Here is a 21,211-nt window from a genome sequence, read left to right as displayed (position 1 = left end):
CAACTTACGCTTACCTCCACTCATTAGGCTCTGTACAACATCTGGCTGCAGCTTCTTCTGTACGGAAACCCACTTTTTCTTCTTGTCTTCCTCAGATTTGACTTCCTTGGGATGCTTCCGTAGTGCCTGCTTCATAATAGCCCAGTATTTTCCAATGGGCCTTAGTTCCGGTGCTTTGGGGGGAGTTCCTGTCCTTGGGTACGAAAGTGACCCCGTTGGTTTCGTACCACTCCAGTATAACATTTGAATAGTGGCACGAAGCAAGATCCGGCCATAAGATCGTAGGGCTCTCGTGTTGCTTCAACAGAGGAAGCAGACGCTTCTGTAGACACTCCTTGACATAAATCTCTCCGTTTACAGTTCTGGTAATCACGAACGGCGCTCTCCGTTTGCCACATGAGCAGTTCGCTTGCCAAATCATGTATTTCATGGCAAACTTTGAAAGTTTCTGCTTCCTTACTTCCTCCGGAACATCAAACTTGTGCTGGGCGGTGAAGAACAGTAGCCCAGGGAGCTGCTAGAAGTCCGCCTTGGCGTAAGTCTCATCATCTCATCCTTGGCTCTCTGAACGAAAGACTTGGACAGATTAAATTTGTTTGCCACATGCTTGACCGAAGCATTGGGATTCCGCTTAAACACTTTCACGACACGCTTGTGATCCTGATCACTAATAGAACATCCATTTTGACCGCATTTCTCCTTCCGTTCGATGCTCAGAGTTTCGTAGTAACGTTTCATCACACGACTCACCGATGACTGCACCAGTTGTTTTCCGATGTCCCAATGAGAGAGTTGAGGATTTTCCAGGTGCTTGCGCAAAATCAATTCGCGACGTTGCATTTCGGGTGATGCCATTTTTTTCAACTTTCGAAATACTGACAGCGATAAAAATACAGTGTAAGCCCAAATGTTCAAGAGAAAATACCCAATGGATAATTTTCTACAACGTTTTTTCCGTGATGCAATTTGATGTGGGACACCCTTTATGGGATATTTCACTGTAGTGAAATTGCACCCCCAATATTGCCTTATAGTACATGGTGTGATAGATTTAAACATATCCAGGTAGAGCTGGAATTAGGCGTAACAGCTTTTGTAAACAATGACTTCTCTCCATGATTTTTACGAATTCAAGGCACGCCCACGCAAACCAACATTACCGTCGGGTACGGGAGGTCTTACCCCCATATATAAATCACTGTTTACAAAAGCTGTTACGCCCTAATTCCAGCTCCATCTTGATATGGAAACTAACATCCGATTAATGAACATGACAAATGTCCCAAAAATACTCTTTTACAAATTTATGGTAGTCCTGAAAAGGACCGTTTTGTCGTGATGGTTGAGTAATACTGAGCTATATTAGGGTGTTGAACACAGATGAGGCTGGTGAGCTGTATGTTGCTTGGAATGAGGTTGACGTGCTTGGCATACATGGCCCACAGCGACTCACGTTCACACTTGCAGGCCGCCTTTCGTTGTGTACTGGAGAAAAATATTCAACGCCACGCGTCGAAAGCACTGCTGCTGATGCCGACAACCTGACACCACCACACACGGTGATTGGAACTGAAACCGATCAGCGGATAGCTAGCTGCTTGCGGGGAGCTTTTCGTTGTGTACTGGAGAACACCACCACTCACCACGCGTTGATTGAATAAACACCGTTTGGTGAGACCGGATGCTATTCATCTTTGAAATCTGTGTTAAGGAAATCGCTTTTCGCAGGCGATAATTTGAAATATCATAGCAACAGTTGCACATTTATGCAATTTTAAGAAGTGACATGTTTAAAAATGATTAAGTTTTAAATATAGAAAATGCTTAGAAATATTTCTGTCCGATTGGTGATAAAATTATTGAAATTGGTCCAGGGGCAGCTGAGTTATTGACGTTCAAAATCTTTCATAATTTTGTTACATATTTCATTTTCGGTTTTCACAAAGTGTACCCCCATATAGAAATCACGGACGTAGTCCTGCGTCAAAAAATCGTAACGTTTTTATTTTTCTAAAAATATAAGGAAAAATTATAAAAAATGTTAGAAAATCAAGTTTTTTCTTAAATTCCAAGGATAACAAATATTTTTGTTGTGGTAGCGGTGCCGGTGGTGTAGTGGTAAGCGTGATTATCTCTCACCCCAGCAGGCCTGGGTTCAATCCCAGTCGGCGTCGCCGGGATGTTCTGAGGCATAACATCTTTGATCACGCCTTCCTTCGGAAGGGAAGTAAAATTATTGGTCCCCGGTTCATGAGTTGATGGGTCGATAGGTAGGGTCCAGATGTGGGAGCTGCCTCCCTGGCGTCGGTAGCATTGGTACTCAGCACGGAAAACAAGATCGACGGAAAACAAATCAAGGAAAAAAAATATTTTTGTCTATCTCATAATTAAAGAAAAAATAGACAATCGGCACAACAGAAAGGTTGATGTTTTGTGGTTTTTTTGAGTCCAGCTTTATGCCACGATGAATTACAAAAAATTTTTTTCGAATGCAAACTTTCGGAGAACTTCCCCTTAAACTTTCTTTTTACGATCGGTTAGCTGAAAAAACACAATAATTTAATAAGTTGATCTGATTTTTTGCACCTGAGTCGTGTCAATGGAGAACTAACAAATCAAAGTGATTGGTTGAAAACCCACCGAGAAAAAGCGGTTGGTAGAACGCTGTGCTTGCTTCTATTGGAGACTTAACAGTTGCATAGCCAAAAAATTCGCTACGGATCGATATGAATGAATTTTGGAGACAGTTATGTTCATTCCGTTTGAATATTACTGGTCAATTAATTACATTACATTGCTGCAAATAGATCAAAATACTGCACCATGGTAGAATTGATAAATTATTCATGCCGTACATACGATTTCAAGCTGAAAATTGCATTAGGTCCTAAGTAACATTGGCAGATTCTCTTCGTCGACTTTCTCTTTATATTCCCATGGCCATGTTAAAACATTCCTAGGTATTTTCAGCACACAGATCGATAAAAGCAGCGTTTATCTAGCATCTAATACGACAAACACAACAAGAAACGGTTAGGTGCTCAAGTTAGTAACGAAAGCGAAAATCGACGAAGAGAATCGATCAATGTTACTTAGGACCCAATACAATGATAAGCTTGATGTACATGCTATTTAATTAATGCCAGCGCATTCCTCAAGATATGAGAAATGTGGATTTCTCTTGAACTTGAGGTTTTTATTTTGAGCGTTCACCGCTAATGGCTAACATGAGAGAGAAATCCTTGTCTCTTCTTATGAAAACAAACAGTGAACAACAAATACCGAAAAAAAAAAGAACTTGTGGGCTGCGTAACCAGATGAGTGCTGTGCTGTTAATCAGTAATTCCGTGGTGGGTTCCAAGAAACTGTGGAATCAGTTTATCATTAATTATCGAACCTCAATCTTCTGGGTTGCAGAAAGGCATGCTTTACGCTGTGCCATATGTAAATCATTCTATTGACTCTGGTGTTGCGCTACAACTTTTGACTTTCATCGACATTTCTTCCAACATATGTTGCTCATTTGAAGCCATCTCATTAGCAGAGTTTTACCCAACTAATGTTACCCATCCCCGCCGCGTCATTGTTAACGTAAATTGCTCACAGGGCCGGGGTCGTTTCTTCGACAAACTAAAACAAACGATTCCATATGGAACAATAAGTGCTGCGTGGAACACATTTTCCAACTTAGACAAAAACCCATTATCCCCCACCCATTTCTCCCGCTTCGGATGAGAAACAGGTGTAAAGTGTAAAGGTACACTCACTCTCTACATCATAAACCGGAGGGCACCCATCCGAACAACAATCACTAACAATATGGCTTTACAACTAACTCCCAAAGCCGGTGAAAATGTACCCTGCCCCGTCTCGACCGCGTTCAACTAGCATGTGCTCTGTTCTGTGTTCGGTTGATGTGGGTGCACGTGTTTTTCCACGAACATCGCTGCTGGCTAACAGAAAACGTTTTTGTTGTAAACTTTCTCCACCAAACAAACATTTGAAAAGTTTACCTCCGCACTTACACACATGCTCTTACCTTGAATTATGTAGGTGCCAATGAATGGGACGAACGGCAGCAGCAACAGCAGCAGGATGTGCGAGTCCTTGTCGGAGGTGTATCCAGTGTCTAAGTAGTCTTGAATCACTCAAGGGGAATTGGAATGTCGAGCTCTCTCTCTAAGTGGAACAGAAGATGACATCGTTTTCGACAAATTTTCAGCTTCGATTTCCAAGAGACCATCCAGATAGCGCACCTTTAATGGTGGTCCCTTCGTACTTTGTAAGAACCTTAGTGTTCAACTTCCGGGCACGTCTTTTGACCACTAGATTCTGCTTCAGTGTCATGTTTGGTTGCTTACTGGCCCAAAAAGATCGAAATACTTCTCCCTTACGAATCCTTCTGACGGTACTTTAGCTGCCGATCGATAGTATGCTGCTCACGGAAACGTTTGAGAACACTGCAGTGCACACGTTCGAATTAGCTAATTTCAACGACTACGCGATTTTTGAACTTAATCACGTCGGATTTTCCAAGTGGGTATCCAAAATAAATTTTCGGTTCGTGGCTTGCATCATGTATAACTTCTTTTAAACATAATGAACCATGACGAAGATTTTAGCACTAAAAGAGGAAACATTTCAAAACGTTCCATTTCCGACCGCTAGGGGCACTGCAGTAAAATAAACAGTGCGTCCAGATATTAAATGGCTCAAGGTTTATCCGGTCTATCCATGGCGATTTTCTACGATCTGAACTACCGTAAAACAAATATCGTGATGTTCAGATTTAAATGATAACGAGCCTGAGATCGAACCTTATGTTCTGCTCAGTAAGCAAAAACAGTCACCAGTGGGCTACTGAGCTCCTTACATCGCAAAACATTAAATTTAATTAGAAAATTAATTGCGATTATAGGTGCAGCATCATATGACAGCAATAAAGATTGTTCTGACAAAATGTGCACACACATTCGTTTGAAATCCATAAAACTTAAAAGGTAATTAGGTCGAATTCTGGAATGTTAAACCTAGAAATTGTTTTAGAAACCTTGTATTTGAAAAAGATTACCAATAAAAATAGAATAAAATGTCCAGCATCTAAAAATGTTATGTTTTTGGGACTTAGCAAATCATTATGAAAAATCCTCGAGGGATCTACGATATGAAGTATCCAGAGTGCTTAAAATCTCGCTAAATAATAAAAAAATAATAACTCTAGGGATCCGGAAAGTATTCAAAATTTTAGGCCAAGAGATTTTTTCAGATTCCAACAATACCAGGTTCTGGGAGTTATGATACTTTGAGGAAATATTATCAAATTTCCCGGCCAAACACAAAAATGGTGTCCCAGGCTTAAATTATGGACAAGAACAAGGACTAAGGTGTGTTCCTTTGCTCATGCTTGGCATACACAGTTGTACACACCAACTGCTCATTTGTTAATAACTTTTCACTCAGTTGTTGAAATTTGTTTTTCTTTAAAGTAATTGTTAGATAAGGATCATAGCTTACTATAGATAAGTAGATAAATCTTAACATTTGAATCAACACCAATTAATTTTTACTATTAAACTCCGAAATGTGCAGCGAGCATTTCTCACTTCATTTTTACAACGCAAAAACAAATACAGTTTATTACTAGAATTAAAATCTACTTTGTTTTATGGATTTATAACAAGTTTAAACTCTATTCTATCTTCTGCTTCAAAAAGAACGATGTTTTGTCAACTCTGTGTAAAGTTATTAGCAAATGAGCAGTTCGTGACCAAAACTGTGAATGGCAAGCATGCCTTTGATTGCTAAAAAATCCTGTTTCCCTAGTTTGAAGTAGTCAGGACTAGGAATCGGTGGTAGATCTTACATCCCGTAACGTACTACAAAAAGGTCATCTACACACGTGACGGGGCTTAGATTAGATTAGTTAAAGTTTAGATTAGATTGAAAGCCCCAGAAAGAACTCCCCAAATTACAGAGTTTGATGTAGGGGATCCCAGAAGAGAGCGTCCAGAAATAAGTAAGGCCCCAGAGGGGGGTCACCTTAATACAAAGTGGTTCTTTTACAGAGTTTAAATAGGGTGTTTGCTGTCAAAGATGTAGTCATCTTGTTGTCTAGTAGTTTTCATTAATCGTGTCCTTCAGCGAGATATTGTTTGGAAAGCGGGAGGCATTGTGATGTTTTGTGGAAGGTCCTGTTTCGGTAAAGCAGCGTACGTTCGTAGAATGTAATTCACTTTGGTGAATAGAGTGCATCCATTGGCGTTGTGGTGGTCAAGTTTTAAGGTGAGGAGATTAGATTTAGTCTCCCGAGTGAACAGTTAGGCTTGTCTTCCGGAGGCCACAAGATGGACTGCCTCCTCGTTTCCGTGAATTCCAACGAGTCCAGGGATCCAGAAAAAGGTGGTATTTCTGGGTGCGTATTTTTGGATGGCTTGAATCCATGAGTGTTTGGCTAGATCAGAGCTCTGTCAATCTATCTCAATTCCCCGTATGTTTGCTGAATAGCACCAACAAGTCAATTGCAATAGAAGATTTTTCACTGATGAATCACGCATTGATGGATGCACTGGCGTGTCAACAATTAATACTCAACCGCCTTCCGGAAAATTCGTTTATGTTGCTGAGCTGGTAAAGGGTGTCCACGATGAAATTGCCACACACAAAATTGATTCGCAAAATTCAAGTTTTCATCCGATTGCCATTAAATTTTCAGGGATTGAGAAATAACTATTAAACTTCATTTTACCATTTTACTCGTATTTTATTTACAGTCCATACGCAAATGCCCGCACCTTGGCCTTAACCCCGGCCATAAGATTCTGCACAACCTGTGAATCAACCGTTTTTTGCATGTAAACCCATACTTTCTTCAGTTCCTCGACTGTCTTCACTACCTTAGGTCGTTTAAGAAGGTGCTGCTTCATAATCGCCCAGTACTTCTCGATGGGGCGGAGCTCCAGAGTGTTGGGAGGGTTGAACATTTTCGGCACGAAATTGACCTTATTGTCCGCATACCACTTCAGCACATCCTTGGAGTAGTGGCATGAGGCCAAATCCGGCCAGAAGATTGTTGGGACGTTGTGGGCCTTCAGGAGAGGAAGCAGCCGCTTCTGGAGGCACTCTTTTATGGGACCTGTCTGTTCATCGTGTCCTGGGTCACGAAAGGTGCACTCCGCTTCCCGCACGTGCAGATGGCTTGCCAAACCAGGAATTTCTTCGCAAATTTGGACATCTTCTGAGTGCGGACATGCTCCGAAACGCTGAACTTATCCTTGGCCGTGAAAAACAGGTTGCCGGGGATCTGTTTGAAGTCGGCCTTCACATATGTTTCGTCGTCCATGATGCAGCATTCAACTTTCGTCAGCATGTTGAGGTACAACTTCCTGGCACGAGTTTTGGCGGACTTGTTCTGCTTCTCGTCGTGATTAGGGGCCTTTTGTACCTTGAACGTTCGAAGCCCAGCCTTAGTTTTGGCCTTCTGGACAAAACTTCGGTTTAGGTGCAGCTTCTTAGCCACATCCCTAACGGAGGCGTTCGGATTTCGGTTGAAGGCCCCAACTACGCGGTTGTGATTTTTGGTGTTGTACGGAATACTTTTTCCTTCACTTCTGGGCTTCCGATCGGTGGTCAACCGTTCCTCGAACCGCTTAATCACTCGCGACACCGTGGAATTCGCGATTCCCAACGTTTTAGCGATGGAACGATGCGAAAGATCCTTGTTCTCGTGATGAATGCGCAAGATTTTATCACGCACGAGCTGTTCTTTCGACTCCATTTCCGCGAGTTTTGATCACAGGACTTTAAAACTTGCAGGATGTAAATAATGCACTATGAACTAAATCCACCCAAATTTTCATTAAATTCTACCCAACGGTTAAAAAGTTAAAGCAATTTCAAAGTGTGGCAATTTCATCGTGGACACCCTTTAGCAATCAACTTCGCATTGGGGATGATTTTTGATATTCCCATAGACCATTACTTCATCTTCTTGGATAGTCTCAGCTCTATTGAGGCCCTCCAGCCAACGAAACCAGAAAGACACTCATATTACTTCCTTACCAAAACAAGGGTCCAAATGTTTGTGTTGGTTTAAAGATCATTTAGAATTACCTGTATGGGTTCCCTTGCAATGATCAATTAAGGTAATGAGAAGGCGGACTCTCTAGCAAAGGTGGGCACTCAAGAGGCGAGAAGAAGAATTCCACATGATGAATTTTTCCCATTAGTACGTCACCTAAGTAACCAACTAATTCGCATTTTTGCAATATAAGGCTGATGCACGGCTAACATAGGGCATGCTAAGCTTTAAATTAGCCGCATATTAGCCTTATATTTCAAAAAGCTGAATTAGCTGGCCTGTTGGTTACTTGGGCAGAGTTCTCTTCTAAGTTGGCAAAACGATTGGAAACGACTACTCGCTAGACGCACATCTGTACAGAATAAACCTCGCCGACAGCAATATATGTAGGTGCAGTACCGGATTTCCCGCCGTTGTGTCCTAGTCTAATTATCCTTCTGTTTCTAAGCTACTTGCCCTTGCCCTGCCAACATTTGGTCAACCGTCCGAAAGTAGTATCTGTAGGAGGCTTAGGAAACCAGATCCCAACCTAGATCCTTCCAATCGAAATTGTTACCCATTAACCTAGTAAAGAGTAATTGGTACCCAATACTAACATGGATTCACTGCTGTTTAAAATGTAAATTCAAACATTACTGATTTTCGGCTCCGCAAAGTATCACACACGACTAAGTCTAGTAAATAAACAAGCTTCTTAAAAAAAACAGAATTTAATGATAAACGTGCTTCATTTTATTAAATATAGACATAGACATTATCCACAGGGACTAAAACAGCGGGCACATACCGTAACAACCACTTCAAATACTCCAATTTAAAATTATTTAAATGAATCGTTGGGAGTGACTGAGCTACGCAATGTAATGTGCACTCCATTTTAGTCTAGGATGGAACACACACACTAATAAAGGCCTCCGCAGTTCGGTAAATTTTAAACTACAGAACTGTTCGGTAAAAGTTTAAAAATCAGTGAAAGTCCAATAATTTGTAAATTTATTCCGAACTTGTAAAGACTATACACAGCAAAAAAATAATTTTGATATCACGTCAAAGTGGATGCACTACAATCATGTCGAAAATATGGTGTAATATTACTTGCTAAAAAGGACAAAATTATCATTAATACAATGCACGAACTGACATTACGCTGCTTTTACTGCATTTGTTTATTTATGTGGTCATAAAAATTACATGAAATTTTCGACATGATTGTAGTGCATCCACTTTGATGTGATATCAAAATTATTTTTTTGCTGTGTATTCAGCTTACCCCATTTATTTATAAATAATAAATTTGTCAATTTTATTAATAATGATATGTCAATGGTCTATTGAAAATTTTAACGACATGTTCTGCTGTTTAAAAATCTGACAAAATTCTACCGACTTCGGTGATCTGAATAAGGTGTGCAGATATTTCCCCCTTGTTTCCGGGTTGCTAAGCTATCCTAGCTGGGAAAGGAAAATATGAATAGGAATTAAAAAGGACCATAGCTCGTTCCATAGGTGATTTAAAGCACGCAAAACACCAAAATTTCGCACACCCGCCACTTCCCGCGTCATCCTCAATCTGATTTATCCTTGCGATTTCAAACCAAAACATTCAAGGTGTCAGAAATACCGGGTTGCCGGGATGGGTATTTAACAAACAATTGCAGCTTGCTCTATGTCCGGCACAATCGGCACACTGACAAAAAATATGGCCCAAGATCGGTGTGCGGAGTGACCTACCCCGTGGCTTGAACCATGCAAATAACCATGCACAACTTTACCTAAGGAAGTACGGTGCTAGAATGTTTCTAAAAATACAGTTATAGCTGTTCGAATATTTATGGTTTGTATTAAATGCCAAAAATCACTTTTTCTGTCAACATCAATTGTGTATCAATTGCAGTCAGATTCCAAACAAAACAGCCCCCTCTCTTCCTTTCTAACTATGATTGAGAATTTGTGTTTTAATTTATCTAAGCATACCAAATCGATAAGATAAGAAACTCTGAAGTTATTTCAGTTTGAAACTTTACTTTACCCTCCAACTACGCATATGAGATAGATCTGAGGGGGGCGACACATCTTAATCTCAATTGTAGATGCTCAAAAAATCTCACACTAGCGAATCAATCTTTGAAAAATCTCCTTGCATTTCTCGCATCTACTTGCATCGCGCATCATCTTTTTGCAGGAAATCTTCAGAATCGTCATCAATCTTCTGTCTATCTACTCAGCGTGCGAACAGCTAGCCACAGCACAACACATTCTTTCCTGCAGCGTAGATAGAGTCGCCCCCCTCGGATAGATCTATTGTTTTTTGAATAATTCATCTGAACCAGTTTGGGAAAATATCAACAAATCAAATATCACCAACGCCCAAGATCACGCTTGATTTCCGTAGACAAAAATCAACAAGCAAACTACTGCGGTTGATTTTTCAAGCTGTGATATCGCAGCTCGGAGTATCAAGCTAACAAAACTCACCAAACTGTGGTGAGATTGAGTTTAATGATTTTTGCTTTACGTTCGAATGCAACCGAAACTTCCATAACGGCTTGCAGCAATCCCTTCGCGTATGCCATCGGTGAAGATTAAAAAGAGAAAGCTAACTAGCTTTCTCTTTCTAAAAACACGATGTGCAATGGAATCATTTTTTTGTCGAGTCAACTCTCAGCTTGATTTTTACACGTTGTGAATAGTCTCGCAATATCAAAGGAGCTTGTAAAATCAATATCAAGCATGATATTATGTTCCAATATCACGCGTGATATTGCAAGCGCATGAGAGCGGAAAAATATAAATTGATTGCTGATTTTGCCAAAACTGATCTGAACATACCAAACCCAGAGACGATGTTAAGATGAGAGACGCGCGGAGATAATAAAACTAAATCTGGTTGCACGGCCAACTAATTTCTTTTTCTGCAAGATTTGGCAACCCGCAGTTTTGTGTTTACTTCAAGTGACTTTTAATTTGAGCGACTGTCGTCTGGTTTAGCTTTACGGAACAATTAATACTAGGTAGTATCGCTATTCAATGGAAGTATTTGAAGACTCAATTTTTAACAACTCTGAGTGAAACCAAACATACCACATTGGAGGGTATATTCTACAGAGCATTGGACAAAATTATTCAATCTGCGATTGTTGCTTCCTATCATGTATGAGTGTAATCTCTCTTTTGAAGTCTTTCACAAATTTTACTATCTTGACAAATTACACGGGAAACGCCTTGATCTTTGTTACAGAGACTGTGTAGATGTATTTCATTGTGCTGGAGCAAATATTTCGTGCGAACATAACTAGAATACAGCTGGTGAATATCATTAACATTCCCTGTCCAATTTCACTTTTCATACGCAAACTTAATTATAATGATTTAGATATCAACAGTTAACCAGCGCCTGGCTGAAAATCTTCTTAATAAAGACAACAAACCTAAAAAATTAAATTCAACGCCAATCTCAATACTTCCCACGCTTTTCTTCGTGAAGCGCTTTTTTTTTTTTTTTTTTTTTTTTTTTTTTTTTTTTTTTTTTTTTTTTTTTTTTTAACTCTTTATTTGTTCCAAATTCAAAATAAATTACATTTCATTTTTAACCTAGGTGCTCCAGTTACTACAGTAACTTACCAGCCTTAATTGTTATGATATATATCTAAGTGTTTTTACATTGTTCCTGTCTTGGCAATTCAGTATTTTAAACAGGTTTTTTTAAACCTGCATGTCAGTATAACAATTGATAGCTTAAAACTAAATAACTAAAACTAAATCTTATCTAAGTATAAAGGGAATTAATCGTTGCAATTGAGGATTGTAACGATTTTTGCCGGAAATTATTAATTATTTTGTTGGACATTTGTGCTAAAGTCTCAACATTCGAAATTCTATGTACTTCGGTAGTACTGTACCAGGGAGGCAACTTCAAAATCATCTTCAGAATTTTGTTCTGAATCCTTTGAAGTGCTTTTTTCCTGGTAGTGCAACAACAAGACCATATTGGTACAGCGTAAAGCATGGCCGGTCTAAAAACTTGTTTAAATATTAGAAGTTTATTCGTCAGGCAAAGTTTGGATTTCCTGTTAATAAGAGGATACAAACATTTTATATATTTGTTACATTTGGCTTGAATGCCCTCAATGTGATCTTTAAAAGTTAATTTATGGTCAAGTATTAATCCAAGATATTTCACTTGGTTTGACCAGGAAATTGGAACTCCGTTCATAGTGACTATGTGACTACTACTAGGTTTCAAAAAGGAAGCTCTAGGCTTGTGTGGAAATATTATAAGTTGAGTTTTGGAAGCGTTGGGAGAAATCTTCCATTTTTGTAAATAAGAAGAGAAAATATCTAAACTTTTCTGAAGTCTGCTGCAAATAACACGAAGACTTCTTCCTTTAGCGGAAATGCCTGTGTCATCAGCGAACAAAGATTTGTGGCAACCCTGAGGCAAATCAGGGAGGTCCGAAGTGAAAATGTTATACAATATAGGCCCAAGAATGCTACCCTGAGGAACTCCTGCTCTAACAGGTAGTCGATTAGATTTGGAATTTTGATAATTTACCTGCAGAGTTCTGTCAGTTAAATAATTTTGAACTAATTTCATAATGTAAAGTGGAAAATTAAACTTTTTCAATTTAGCAATCAAACCTTCATGCCAAACACTGTCGAATGCTTTTTCTATGTCTAGAAGAGCAACTCCAGTTGAGTGGCCTTCAGATTTGTTTGAACGAATTAAATTGGTAACTCTCAAGAGTTGATGAGTAGTTGAATGCCCATGGCGAAATCCAAACTGCTCATCTGCAAAAATTGAGTTTGTATTGATGTGAAGCATCATTCTATTCAAAATTATTTTTTCATAAAGTTTACTTATTGAAGAAAGCAAACTTATTGGACGGTAGCTAGAAGCTTCAGCTGGATTTTTATCCGGCTTCAAAATTGGAACAACTTTTGCATTTTTCCATTTATCAGGAAAGTATGCCAAATGGAAACATCTGTTAAATAATTTTACCAGGAAAGACAAGGTACTCTCTGGGAGTTTTTTGATGAGGATATAGAAAATTCCATCATCACCTGGAGCTTTCATATTTTGAAATTTTTTAGTTATAGACCTTACTTCGTCCAAATCAGTCCCCCAGGAATCATCAAAAATATTTTCCCGAGAGAAAATATTCAGAAAATCCCGAGCAACCTGATTCTCAATAGGACTAGTAAGACCCAAACTGAAATTATGGGAACTCTCGAATTGCTTAGCAAGTTTCTGAGCTTTTTCCAAATTTGTGATCAAAATTTTACCACCTTCTTTAAGCGCTGGAATTGGCTTTTGAGGTTTTTTCAAAATTTTTGTGAGTTTCCAAAAGGGTTTGGAACTCGGGTCTAATTTAGAAACATTATTTTCAAAAGTTTTGTTCCTCAGGGCAGAGAATCGCTTTTTAATTTGTTTTTGCAAATCCCGCCAGATAACTTTCATGGCAGGATCGCGTGTTCTTTGAAATTGTCTCCTACGGACATTTTTAAGACGGATCAAGAGCTGAAGATCATCGTCTATTATAATTGAATCGAATTTAACCTCGCATTTTGGTACTGAGGCAGCTCTTGCTTCAACTATAGAAGTAGTCAGAGATTCAAGAGCATAATTAATTTCATCTTTGGTTTGCAAAGGAATGTTTGGATCGAAGTTATATTCCATAAATGTTCGATATTGCTCCCAATCAGCCCTATGGTAATTGAAAGTAAAGCTGTTGGGATTTGAAATTATTTCTTGGGATATTTCAAAAGTTACTGGAAGGTGATCAGAACCGAAGTCAGCATGGGTAACCAATTGGCTACAAAGATGACATGAATCAGTTAAGACCAAATCAATAGTTGAGGGATTTCTTGCAGAAGAAAAGCATGTTGGGCTGTTTGGATATTGAATAGTGTAATAACCTGCAGAACAATCATCAAACAGAATATTACCATTGGAATTGCTTTGAGCATTATTCCATGAGCGGTGTTTTGCATTAAAATCACCAATAATGAAGAATTTAGACCTATGACGGGTAAGTTTCTGGAGGTCACCCTTGAGAAAATTCTTTTGCTGGCCTACGCATTGTAATGGCAAATAGGCAGCTATAAACGTAAGTTGTCCAAATTTTGTTTCAACAGAAACTCCCAAAGTTTCAAAAACTTTGGTTTCAAATGAAGAAAGAATTTTATGCTTGATTCGTCTATGAATAATGATGGCAACGCCACCACAGGGTCCATCAAGACGATCATTTCTATAAATCAAGTAATTTGCGTCCTTCTTAACCTTATGGTCAGGTTTAAGGAACGTTTCAGTTATAACGGCAATATGCACGTTATGAACTCTTAAAAAATTAAATAGCTCGTCTTCATTATCTTTAAGAGATCGAGCGTTCCAATTTAAAATGTTTAATGCTTTAAAATCCATTACTGAATTTTAAAGTCATGACAATATTATTAGCAAATTTTACTCCAGTTTGAATAGCATCAAACATGGAGTTAGATTTAAGCATATCAGAAATCATGTCAATTAATGAATTCTGTAAAAATTCCATTTTAGGGGCAGTAATGCTTCCTAAGTCAAAATTGTCAAAATTTCCGTTAGAACGTTGGTTAGTATTTTGATTTCTACCCGCTGCAATAGCAGCATAGGTAGCTCCATTAACTCGCTGAACATTGTTAGCAGCGAGGGGAGTAGGTACAGATGAAACATTTGAAGCAGGGGTGATATTTGTACCTACGGGTACGAATGTAGAATTTGTTCCTCGCTGACCGTTGTTAACAGCAGAGGAATTTGTACCTGGTCGGAAACGTGGAGCGTTTCCTACCTGTCGGTTAGAACGACATTGTAGGATCGCTTTGCGAGTCTTACATTCCCAAAAATTGGATTTGTGGTTTTCACCACAATTTGAACATTTAAATTTCTTAGGATCTTCCTTCACAGGACAGTCGTCCTTTGCGTGAGAGGAATCACCACAATTCATGCATTTAGCTGGCATGTAGCAATTTTTAGTTCCGTGACCCCATCCCTGGCACTTACGGCACTGAGTGAGGTTTTGGAAATTTCCTCCAGTCTTCCTGAAGTGTTCCCACTTCACTCGGACATGGAGCATAAGGCTAGCTTTTTCTAAGGCCTTAAGGTTGTTTAGTTCACTAGACTTGAAGTGAACTAAATAAAAATCATTAGAAATCCCGTTGCGCGAATCGCCAGGGCGGGATTTCATTTTCATTTTGATTACTTGGAGTGGCACAACTCCAAGTAATTTTGCCAGTTCATCTTTGATCTGATCCAGGGATTCACCACTGGGCAGTCCTTTCATGACAACCTTGAACACACGTTCAGTTTTGGTGTCGTAAGTAAAAAATTTGTGCTTCTTCTCAGTAAGATACTTGAGAAGACATTTAAATCCGTCCAAGGTTTCAGCCAATACACGGCATTCACCCCGACGTCCAATTTGTAGTGAAAACTTAACTTTCACGAAATTCAAAAGTTCCATGCGAAGAGCATGGAAATCGGTAGTGGTTATCACAATAGGGGGAATCTTTTCTTTCTTGGCATTAAGCCGGGAAAGTTTACTAGAATTTTTCTTGGATGATGGATCATTCTCATCATCCGTGAGCAAATCAAATTGATTACTCAAATTAATTTCATCAGAAGGGGGGTCAAGAGTTTGCCCCTTTCTTTTGCGTTTAGGCGCCATGGCGGCAGTAAATTTTTATCCAAATCGACTTCCAAGCAGATTACTATAAGAATCTGAAGGATCGAAGAGGAATTTTCCAAATCGATATCCAAGAAGGATTACCTCGGGTAGGGTCCAAACAAGGATCGAAGAGGAATAAGAGGAGTTGAACAAGGTAGAAAATTTTTACAGGTTGAGCACTGAAAAGTGCTGTTTAAATTTGTTGTAGCTTTAGGTAGTAGTAACACTTCCTTAAGCAAAAAGCAAATAGATCCGCACGGCAAGAGAGCACGATGCGGACTCGATTCGTGAAGCGCTCGTGTTTATTTACATTCCTCGATTGAAACTGCCGTTGACGGTTCGATTGGAACTTTTGGCTTCAGTCTTCGCGCGTCTCTTATTTAACATCGTCTCTGACCAAACCGATAAGATGATCAGCTTCGATTTTTTTTCAGTTTATAGTCTAAATTTCATTGGTACACCGGCAGTGTAGAAAAAAGTGATTTTTGGCATTTAATTTTAAACAATGATCTTTGAAGTTGTAAGTCACTTCTTGGACTTTACTTTTGCATGATTAGATGCATGGTTCAAGCAAAATTGTGGTCTAGGGATAAAGATGCATAAAAAGAGGTTTTCCCATACAAATTTCCACCAATCGTCCCCAAATTTTGCACAGTTGTTTGGGACCCGAAATGGAACCAAAAAAACATTGTTTTTAAAAAAAAAAGATCATGATGACCAATGCAGCTTTGAGAAGCATTGGTTGGCGAATAACTATGACTTTATAAACTGCCCTCCCCCCCCCCCTTCAATTCGGATCTGATACCACGTCCGTTCAAATGGGCGGCAGCGCTTTTTCCATCCTGTAGTTTCGAAGTAACACCTGGTGGGAAGAAGAACTTATTACATTATCCTGCACCCGGTACACACTAGCGGATGCAATACATTTCGCCCAGCTCAAAAACGGGGCAACCTTACGAAGGGAGCCAGGGAGAAAAATGAGCAAAAACATATATTACTTGTAAAGTAATTAATTTCTACGGGTAGTGAAATTAAAGCATGCTTCTACACCTTCTCTCTCTCTCTTTCTCTTTCTCTTGCAGGAAGCCTTCAGATAGACAACAGCGAAGAAGGTGACATGGGGCGGTACGAGTGCGTGGCGGAAAACTCCGTCGGTACGGAACATACAAAGCAAACGAACCTTTATGTGAAAATTCGACGCGTACCCCCCACCTTTTCCCGCCCACCGGAACCTGTCTACGAGGTTATGCTGGGTGGAAATTTGACGTTGACCTGCGTGGCAGTGGGATCACCGATGCCATTCGTCAAATGGCGTCAAGGAATTGATCAGGATCTTACGCCCGAAACCGATGTCCCCGTGGGGCGAAACATCCTGGAGCTAAGTAACATTAGGCACAGTGCCAATTATACCTGTGTCGCATCCTCGACGCTCGGGATAATCGAAGCTGCCACCATGGTGAAGGTGCAATGTAGGTCATCGGTTGGGTTAGGATCATCAGCGTAGGTGATTAATACTTGTGTATCAATTTTACAGCGCTGCCAGCAGCACCCACCGACGTGACGATATCCGAGGTCACCGCAACACAGGTTCGCCTAGAGTGGTCGTACAAGGGACCGGAAGACCTACAGTACTACGTAATCCAGTACAAACCGAAGAATGCCAATCAGGTAAGTGCTCCCCTGAGACGGGACCAACCGGTCGGTTGAAATCTGAAGCCTGTTAATTTTTCCTCGCAACGGGGAAAATGCGCAAAGATGAAATTAATCCCCCATAATTGACAGCATTATTAATGGCATTTTTTCTCTCTCCGGCCCTTCCTCGGCAGGCGTTCAGCGAAATCAGTGGCATCATTACAATGTTCTACGTCGTGCGAACGTTGAGCCCGTACACGGAGTACGAGTTCTATGTGATCGCTGTGAACAATATCGGTAGAGGGCCGCCCTCGTCGCCAGCCACGTGCACTACCGGAGAGACAGGTATTTCCCATCGGATCCAGCACTCAGCTTCAATCTCCCTCCCACACCAGTTTATCTTGTCGCTATATCTATAACCTAGCGCCTCTTTTTTTCACAATTTCACCAAGCGAAAAAACAAACAAACAGACACATATTCACTTCACAGCACCAGAGTTTCCCTTTTCCCGATATCAAACGAACAGGTATCAGTTCCTCTCGTTTTATGTTTTCACAAGCGCACCAAACAACAAACACCATCCATTAACACATCACATCAGTTGCTGCACCGCTGTGTGAGGCACCCACATGTGTATAGAACAGCCAGCCATCCCAGGCAGCACACACATCAACAAGAGAGCAGGCAAAGAGCCCGTCCTCACCGGGAGGGTCGGAAAAATAATGACCAGTGCCCGACCGGTTTTTGGCCCAAAGCGTCAATATAATTGATTTTATTACACGCCGGGAAATCCATAGATCACCATTAGGGCCGTCCGGCTGCATGGTTTGAGAAAGCAACAAAAAAAAAACCGGAAATCCTTTTGATGCGTGCTGGGTGATCGATAAGCGCGTGCAAAAGATGAATGGAGGCATGGTCGCCTCAGGCCGTATAGCGGAAAACAAACAAAAATTCCACACTCTATTTTGCTTTAATAGTGGCTCTAATTGCTGCGGGGAGATTTAAGGTAGAACTGTCGGAGGCTACCTAATACTTAACTGTAATACATGCTATCATCAAACCATGCTATGCTGAAGATGACGCGGGTTAGATTCCCGGTCTAGTCGTGGATTTTTTCGGATTTAAAATTTTCGTGGCTGCAAGCAGTTGTGGATGATAATAGATTTAAAATTTTATTTTACTTAAAAATCCTTTCGATATTGGGTTATGTAGAGATGACTGCAGTCCTGAGACGTTTAATCAACATGAGAAATCAGAGATTTTCTGAAGTTCTGATTGAAATCATCCGTTAATTCTCCCGGAAGCGTTGTTATATTTTCTAAAATGCAGTTGGAATTCCGCATAAATATTAAGAAAAAGACTTTCTGTCATTCTTTTCATCACTGCCATACACTGCGCTGATAGGCATTTTCCTTTTTTGCGGATTGAACATGTTCCGGGTACCCCTGAAGAAGCGGCCAGAATCTGAATAGAACTAAACCCAAGTAACCAAAAGTTCCGCATTCAACGATTAAAATCACTTCCAAGTTCCATAAAGTTCAAATAAAGTTCCGACAGAACTTTCAAGTTTCAGAATACTCTTCAAATAAAGAGTAATTTCCTGGATTTGAACCAGTGTATTCGGCATGCGATCTACGATAGCTTACCACTGTGCCACAAGTGGAATACCATGCGGGTAAACACCAATTTAAAATTCATCAAGGTGTTGTGTTTCGTATTCAACTCAGTCAGCTCCAACAGTAGGCGGGCACAATAGCTCACTTGAATGTATCTCAGATGACGTAGCGGTTCGTTCTGGGGCTCTCACGCAGAAGGTCTGGGTTTAATTTTTCAAACAGCTCCAATTGTCTACTACTAATGCTGATGAATCAATACACATTAATACCTGCCTTTAGAAATAACTTTCATAAAAGTGCGAACTAAATATAGTAGAATTTTAGTGTAGAGGACAAAAACCTTTTTTAATTTATTTTCTAAAAGTTCCGTTCAATTTCCGCCAGAAGCTGCTTAGAATGCTCTTCAATTGTGGTACCGGAACTTTCAAGTTCTTATAACGACTTGAAAATGAGGCTGCTTAGAATTCTATAGACCACCTTCAAGCAAGCTGCTTAAGCCACGAATAGCCTTTTATCAGAACTTTTGGTTACTTGGGAACCCATCGTGCGACACATCAAATTACTTGAGAATTCAAATATAAGAGTATCCAGGATCACATAAGTCACACTTGGAAATGTTCCGGGATCCCGTGGTGAATTGACCAGAATCAGACTTAACCTAAGAATCTAAAAAATAAGATCATTGGTGGTCATATTGAATGTAAGAAGGAGTCGATCTCCCCATAGGTGGATACATTTAAGGGTTTTTGTGTACAATCTAATAATAATTCGTTATAATTCGTTATGATTTCTGATCCATGCAGCTGCTAGATTTCAAATTTATCAGCTTATGTGGTATACTTAACCAATTTCAGATCAAAAAATTAAAATTTTTTGATCGGAACTTTGATTAATTTCCGGTTACTCTAATGCTACGTTCAAATTATGGAGTTGTGAATTGTTATGAGCTGTTTACAAGATACAAAATTAAATAGTTATACATTTTTCTTGTATCACCGCTTATAGCTCTTTACAGCTCTCTAGTCTAAACATGCCATAAATGTACACCAATTATCATAATAAATGTTTAGGCTTATTTTTATCAGTGTTCTGATCTTCAGCATTGTGGAGTTCATCGTTTATACGGAAAACACTTCGAGGGGAAGACAATTTAATCTCTACTTAACATATTTAAAATATTGTAAATGATTAGGAAAGATTAGGCGGGATTAAAAAGATTAGCGATAGGGGAAATGCAGGTAATGTCGGTCTAAGTGTCCCTAATTTGGGCTCATACATAAATTCAGCAATTGACTAAATTTTCAATAGTAACCAGAAATATCCATTAGTAACGTCCCAATAATGCGTTCATCTAGATAAAATTGATAAATAGCAGTTTTTTTTAGCGATGGGCCCTATCTTAGATCCATAGGCCAACATTAGATACATTTAACCTATGTATTATTTCATGTGTCAGAAAGCACAACGACCGACTTTTTACTTCAGTGTTTATTTCGATATGTACAAAAAAGGCAATCATCGATATTATCACGCTGATACAACGAAGACTTCAAACGTTCCAGACCGAGTTCCAGACCATTTAAAGGGGTTTGCTGGCGTTCCGGACGGAGCCGGACTATTTCGAGGAAAGTTCCAGCGGAGTTTTCTAACGATGTCTGCGGAGGAGGTTCCGTTGAATTTCAGTGAGGACTGTCGGTGCTGCCAACGAACCCAGACGAGATTTTCGATGCTGCACATTAAGGTTCCGGTAGATTTTTCGGAATTCTTGACAAAACAGGTTCCAGACGATTCTGGTGGAGATTTTCGATGAGGGATTTTTTCTAGTGGTTACTTGGGTTCTAACGTTGAAGCAAGAGCTACCTCAGTACCAAAACGCGCGGCTAAATTCGATTCAATTTTAATAGACAATGATCTTCAGCTCTTGATCCGTCTGAAAAATGTCCGTATGAGGCAATTTGAAAGAACACGCCAGGAAAGTTATCTGACGGGATTTACAAAAACAAATTAAAAAGCGATTCTCTGCCCTGAACTTTTGAAAATAATGTCTCGAAATTTGACCCAAGTGCCAAACCATTTTGGAAACTCACAAAAAAAATGACAAAAATCTATTCCAGCGCTTAAGGGGAAGCTCACCGGCCCAAAAATAAAAAAAATATTTTCGGTACGTTTTTATTTTTCTAAAAATATTGGG

At 39.7% G+C, this 21,211-nt stretch overlaps 1 protein-coding gene across 10 annotated transcripts in view; it reads left to right on the top strand.

The window, feature by feature from the left end:
• Lar (tyrosine-protein phosphatase Lar) overlaps nucleotides 1–21,211 on the top strand; it is a 571,867-nt gene that overhangs the window by 417,011 nt on the left and 133,645 nt on the right. For all 10 annotated transcript variants that reach the window (XM_065228155.1, XM_065228154.1, XM_065228160.1 and 7 more), the window contains 3 exons: nucleotides 16,854–17,240; nucleotides 17,306–17,439; nucleotides 17,598–17,748. In XM_065228155.1, coding sequence (XP_065084227.1) covers nucleotides 16,854–17,240; nucleotides 17,306–17,439; nucleotides 17,598–17,748 — 672 coding nt within the window. The remainder of the gene's footprint in view (nucleotides 1–16,853; nucleotides 17,241–17,305; nucleotides 17,440–17,597; nucleotides 17,749–21,211) is intronic.

Source organism: Ochlerotatus camptorhynchus, unplaced genomic scaffold, assembly GCF_037179485.1.
Source record: "Ochlerotatus camptorhynchus isolate MF236.1 unplaced genomic scaffold, CSIRO-AGI_Acam_v1.1 ptg000284l, whole genome shotgun sequence".
In the NCBI taxonomy this organism is placed as follows: Eukaryota; Metazoa; Arthropoda; class Insecta; order Diptera; family Culicidae; genus Ochlerotatus; species Ochlerotatus camptorhynchus.
Note: the sequence above shows the minus strand (reverse complement) of the source record. Positions and strands in the feature narration are given on the sequence as shown.